General features: G+C 38.5%; 1 protein-coding gene across 1 annotated transcript; it reads right to left on the bottom strand.

Annotated features, from left to right (window-relative positions):
- Positions 1 to 295: 295 nt before the first annotated feature.
- On the bottom strand, positions 296 to 5,270 carry nr2f1b (nuclear receptor subfamily 2, group F, member 1b). Its single transcript, XM_051911195.1, has 3 exons — positions 4,282 to 5,270; positions 2,961 to 3,488; positions 296 to 1,219 (listed from the first exon to the last, which is right to left on the bottom strand). The coding sequence occupies exons 1-3, from the start codon at positions 4,685 to 4,687 to the stop codon at positions 945 to 947; spliced, it is 1,209 nt and encodes a 402-aa protein (XP_051767155.1). The 5' UTR covers positions 4,688 to 5,270; the 3' UTR covers positions 296 to 944.
- Between the last annotated feature and the right edge of the window lie 1,516 nt (positions 5,271 to 6,786).

Raw genomic sequence — 6,786 nt, 5'->3', positions numbered from 1 at the left:
GTGTCGCATTGCGCGTTAAATTATTGCTTATAAAGCAAATATGCAAAATATTCCATATTTTGTAAATATTTTAAAGCCAAAATGACTTGCTAATAGTCTGGTCTCCTGTACCTTTAAGGGTTTTTGTGTTTTAGTTTCTTTGAATTGGTGTTCACAGTTGCTGCAAAAGCTCTCAAAACATTTCAAACAAAAAGTTAAAGCGCTTCAATCATGACAAGACCACAGCGTTATGAAAATGAACATCAGTTTGTCTCGCAAAGTTCTGAAAACTATCTTTATTAGAAAAAGTAGAAACAAAAGCACATTTACGCACGAAATGATTAATGAAAATTGTTTAATCAAATGTTGCATCGTACATCAAAACCTTCAGCCCCCCATCGCCCACCCTGACAGTCCAAATAATCATCTAAGGGTTTGAAAAACGTTGGAAAATACACCAATAACATTTATTGTCGAGCCTCAGAAAAAAAAAAACATAACCTTAAGTGCTGTGGTTGATTGTTTAGATCACGTGTACAGGAAGTTGATGAGCAGGAAAATAAATACAGCAAAATAAATAATTGTTAAATCCATTGTCTCCGCTTATCAGTTGAAACAAAACGTTTTTAGGTTAACACCAATAGTGATTTTATGTCTGTTATTTTGGATGAAAGCATATCCCCTCGTTCAGATAACTAAATTAAGACATTTTGCATTTGATTTAAAATATTTAAATGGAAAATTACACTGTGAGGAAATGAATCAAACGTTATTTTATAGTCTTTATGGCACATAATATGATGCTTGACTGTTAAAAGTAGAGATCAGGAGAAAGAGAGTAAAGTTATCTTCACATTTTCACAATATCCTTGCTATATAAATCGACACTGAGTGGGAGAGAGAGATTTCAGAGAGTTTCGTCCATGTTACATTTTGCTCACCAAATGTCCATCTTCATCTCCCTCTCATTGAATGGACATGTAGGGCCAGTTGAAACTGCTCCCAGATAGCAGCATATCCCTGATGAGCGTCTCAATGGGCGTTTTACCCACCAGTCGAACGAAGAAAAGCTGTTCTATGACGGAGGAGGAGACCATCCTTAGCGCGGGGAGTCTCAGCAGCAGCTTGCCGAAGCGCGTGGGCTGGTGCGGATACTGGCTCCTCACATACTCCTCGAGCGCGCACTGAGATTTCTCCTGAAGACCTTCTATGTGCGGTACGTCTGAAAGGCCGCATGCATCTGCATACAAATGCAGGGGAGTCAAATAGACACCATGAATATAAACTCACATCATTCAAAAGGATAACCTCTCTGACATATTTACATTAAAATATGCACAAACTCCTGTTATTTAACATGATGGTTCAGTAAAAGACTGAAAGAAATAGTAGCTAATGTAATAGTAGTAGTGTTTGCATGCATTTATTTTCTTAAACAGAATTATATTATTATTTTGAGAATCTAATTGTGTCATTCAAAAGCGTTTGGCCTACAATACATTCATTCAGTAAACAAATATTGTTCCTTTCAAGAAAGCGTTAGCATGATAAACGAAAAACATTGTGCATTTCAGTTTAATTTCTTAATGTTTCTGTATGTTATTTACGATCAAACAGAAGATGTGTATAGGTTCAACGAATTAAGCATGGGTGCTGCATCCAAATTCAAAAAGTTGAATAGAACCTTCTTATAAAGTAATTAACTAAAACAACAGTAATAAGAAACTCATCGAATTCGAAATGCACTGTGATTTTATGTAGTTCACACTCTATTTCAATAGAACAGCACTCTGTATTCAGGCTAGGAAGTTTGACATCAGCGTGTGGCTTTTAGAGGGTCTACTTTTTTTCTGTCAGTACTAGGCCTATTTCTGGGCGCATTCATAAGTTTTAATGCCTTGTGGCGCTGTTAGTAAACCGTCTGTCGACAATTTAAACAAAACACTAAATGTTTTTTGTGGTATATTTGTGGTGTGTAAATTTATCATGAATTTAAAATTAAAACTACTTGTGTTTTGTCGACGTGTCTTGTCCCATATGATCCTAACTGCAATGGAAAGCGCTCGAGCGGCGTGCTGTTGCTATAGTAACCCCCTTGACTGAGCAATACTGAGCTATACGTTTAGCGCGCACTCTGCCTTAAAATTGCAGTCGAACTTTCCTAGTTACTTAAACGTTGTTTGAAAATATATATATATTTGAAACAGCTTTTTGATTTTGACCTCATTTGGGGTGTTCGTCGTAATGGGGAATATGGGGGGTGTAACATGCTAAGCTCCATTTTATTGGCTAGCACTTTGCTAACTTATGAAATTATAAAAGCAGTTCATATTTATCAGCAGTTCACATTTGAAGGTCTAAATGGAATATTTGTAGGCTTATATTAGCTACTACTTATGCCTATAAAATTAATTGTCACACCAAAAGGAACATTTAAAATGATAATTTAAACCGAAAAGATTCATGTTGATTAGCCTAAATGCTACAGATGCAATTTGCCAAACATCATATAATTTAATGATTCTGTTCATGTTTAACATGATTTTAGAAGAAGAAACAAACGCACTACCGTCTGAGGTGCCAGTCAGGAGGGATAGGTCCAAATATATATGAAAAGATATGACTGCACACTCAACTTGCAAATAGTTTATTTACCAACGTTTCGGCAAAAAGCCTTTGTCAACCTTGACAAAGGCTTTTTGCCGAAACTTTGGTAAATAAACTATTTGCAAGTTGAGTGTGCAGTCATATCTTTTCATACATGTTTAACATGATAACATGTACATGGTTAGCCTAATGCCCAAAATAATAATGTTAGGAAACCTTTATTTTTTAACCAACCTACACGCCTTTAATCTGATCGTGCGCAGATTAATGGTCCATTATTTGAAACAAACATCGCGGAACAAATAGGATAATCTTAAAGACATGCTCATTAAAATTACACTAAGTTTCCTCGATCTTGAATGACTCGGGCCTACCTGATGTGAACAGCACTATTGCTTTGGCACAGCTGTATTCGGCGGAGTCCACCTGCAGGGCCTTCAGTTTCTCCACCTGCTCCTGGAAGAACCGGATATGATCCATGAAGGCCACGACCCGATCCGCGGACATCGGGGACGCGTGAAGTCCAGCGGCGGCGAGGAGAGGAGCCACATGCAGCGGCATGGAGCACTGCGCAGCGTTCAGAACAAAAAGTTCACTCCAGGTGAGTCTGAGGAGAGACACCTGATCCGTGATTTGAAGATCAGGAAAGAAAGGGATGTTCCTTGCCCATTCCACCGCACTGAAGAGCAAACGGGCCGCCAGCTCGCAGATGTTCTCTATGCCCATGATGTTACCGGACTGCATGCACTGGTTTCCATATCGTGAGGCTGGATATGGTTCTGCCCGTAGCAGCAGGGATATGTATCCGGATAGGTAGCATTGGCCATTCAGGGGGTCTCCATTTGCCAGCGCGTAATGGCTCGGGTTCGGCTGGTTCGGTGGCATTCTTCCTCGCTGAACCGCTATCAAAACAGGAGGAGATGGAGAAGAAATGTGTGCATGCAAATAACATATAATGTTGTCTTGAATAAACGCATCTCTGACCCTGTTTGTATATTATATGCACTGCAATCATTGGAATAATGAAGTATCTACACTGTAAAAAAGAATTGTTGGTTTACCTTAAAAAAGAAAGTTACCTGGTTCCCTTTAAAAATTTGAGTTCATTGAAATTAAAAAGTTGAGTTAATATAATGAAGGAGATTGTTTTAATCAAAAGAAACTCAAAATATGTTATCTGAGCCACATTCATTATCTCAGATGATTTGACAAATCTATCTAAAACACTGTTTACACCATTAACTGAATGCAATCTAACATGAAAACAGAAGAATGAAATAAACTACTGTATTACTTTTTTAATAATTTATGCATTTTTACACTAAGACAATTAATATTAAATATGTTATTATGATACAATAATGTAACTTTTCCTGTTCAGAGATTGATTGCAGGCTAACTCAAAAGTCTTGAGTTATTACATGCATAAGATGCTTTATAAATAAGGTTAATGCTTTTTAATTTTAAAGCATTTTTATGTACAAATCCTTTTTTATAGACAAATCCTTTAATTGTATCTCTTTTAAGTTATGCAATCTGTTATAAAGTTTGTTGTGTTATATTCATTTATATTAGTTGATCATATAAAAAATACAAGTATAGCTTTTTTTATTGTTATTATCATCTATTTCTCTTTCTTTCTTTCTGATGCAAGTTTATGCCGTCTACAAAAGACAAAACCCAGTGAACACTCACCTTCGCGTCTCATGCCCACTTTCAGGCATTTCTTGAGGCGGCAGTACTGGCACTGGTTCCTGTGGTGCTGATCCACCGGGCAGCTTCTGTTGGCACGGCACGTGTACGTTAAGTTCCGCCGAACACTCCGCTTGAAGAAACTTTTGCATCCCTCGCATGTGAACTGTCCGTAGTGCTTCCCGCTGGATTTATCCCCGCAAACAACGCACTCGATGTGCTGCTGGTTCTGCGCTGAGTTCTGCCCTTTATCCTCCGCGGAGGGAAGTCCGGTGTTTGGAGAGTGCGCGGCTGCGCTCAAGCGGTGGTGATGGTGGTGGTCTCTCCCCGGTCCGCTCTGATCATCCAGAGATCCCCCCGGTGCCAGTTCCTCCTGCGGATCTCTCCACACGCTCACCACCATGGCCATGGCTGGACTGCGAACCTTTTACGCGTCTTCTCCAGAATTATTCAAGATGAAGAAGGCCGGTCGTGTTTTATCCATGCAGAAGAACCAACTGATGTGGAATGCGCATCGAGGAGACTGAAGATATGCGTCCAACAAGTTCAGACAGCCAGATTGAAAAATCACGCCGATGTAAGGAACTCCGTGTTGGTGATGTGTTAGTGCGTAAAAGGGACAATCAGAAACCCCAAATGATTCAGATCCGAGGGGAGCAAAGACGCGGCGTATCGCAGCCTTCTGTTGGCATGATTGACATAAGCATGAATGGATGAATTCTCCTCTAACTAAAAACGGCCTTATTTTGAGTATCCATAAAAACAGCTGAACGGACTCAACTTTGGCATGATGGTGATCCAAATGACCACACCTTAACTAGGTCTTACGCGCTTCAGCGGTGGTCTATTGAATGGTCTATGTTATGGACTCCATCAGGTATTAAAGCACAGAAGTGGGCGGCCCCTTTAAGCTCGGAAGCTCTGTTTGATTGGCCATTTAGCTCACATCCTTCCAAAGGCGGCTGTGTGCAATTATGTGCTTCAAGTCACTTTTTGCAAGCACTGACACTTTTATGCGTTTGTATTTTTTCTCACACTGGATATGAATATAAGATTTAACATTTTAGCTATTCAAAAGATAGGTTAAATTTTTTTTAAATCTTTACTATTACCTAAAATTCAGTCTGCATGCTATGAGATCTTGATGCTCATTTTTGCATTTGATTATTAGAGTAGATTTAATATGATGCTCACACGAGTGTATAAAAATAGAAGGACTGCCACCTAGTGTGAAAAGACAAACTATATTATGAGAAAAAAAGCAACAAGTCCAGTGGATAATATAATATAATATCATATAATATTTTTTTATTATTTATTAAAAATATGTTATTATTATTTTTTATTTATTTATTACACATGTGAACAACCAAGGTATTCATAGGAACAGGTATTACAAACATTTTTATTAATAGCAGTGATTGCACTTCCAGCAGCAACTATACTTCTCATGCATAATTCAGTGAGTTCAAGGGTCAAAGTTTTGCTTTGAGTTGCTGGTGAACCTCAAGGCTTGGGATGGAGCAGGATCACATGATTGGTGGCATGTTTGTGAACAGGTTGTAGGAGCTGCAGGTTAAAGGGTCAAAGCGATACAATGAGCAAAGACAAGGACAGAGCCCAGGGTCAAAGGTCAAAAGAAGGGTCACTACTCCAAAAACAATGTGCTAGATTTAGCTAGAATGATATTTAAGCATTATTAGTATCTTCATTTTCCTATTAGTGTTTTCCTGGAATACCAACTTTATCTTGTTTTGAAATGTTCTAATGGGTTCTAATGCTATTAGTTGTTTATTTATTAGTTGCTCTGTAAATAATTTACTATTAATCCACTGAATCTATACTATTAATTAATCTAAAATGTCTAATAAAAATATATTTAGAAAAATGCATTTTTGCACTAGGATCACAAAGTAACTTTTGCTGTTCAGTGATTGAGTGCAGGCTATCCTCAGGTGCCTAAATCACAGCGCTCGACACTAGTGCTGGCACTTTATGTACCAGAAGAGCCACAGAGGCTCAGGGGCAGCGGGCGGTGTCAAAGGGCATCGCATTTCACATGCAGATGTGTGACCTCTGTGACCTCTGGAAGGACTGAGCTATTTGGAAGCCACACAGCTGGATCTCTGACAGACTGAAATGTACTCCAGCACACCTGGATGATATAAAGTAATTCTGGGTATCTATTACATACGACACATTCCCAGATGTTGCTCATTTATTTCTAATAGTCTGGACTGATTGCAAAAGATTGATTAGCAGTGACATAGGTCTAGTTCACTGATTCACTTACTTAGTATGACTGGTAGGAAAATAAACAACTTGCTGTCTTCTTAAACTCACTAAGCTTTGAGATTCAGGTATCCACTGTGATCAGTATTGATTGTCTACATATGAGAAAGAGGGTCCTTGACTGCTGTTTAAAGGAATGGAGTTTCAATAGAGGGTCAGGACCTCAAGTAACACCATTAAACACAGTTAAGGGCTTTTCACACTTGAAATAATTAA

Source organism: Ctenopharyngodon idella, chromosome 10, assembly GCF_019924925.1.
Source record: "Ctenopharyngodon idella isolate HZGC_01 chromosome 10, HZGC01, whole genome shotgun sequence".
NCBI lineage: Eukaryota > Metazoa > Chordata > Actinopteri > Cypriniformes > Xenocyprididae > Ctenopharyngodon > Ctenopharyngodon idella.
Note: the sequence above shows the minus strand (reverse complement) of the source record. Positions and strands in the feature narration are given on the sequence as shown.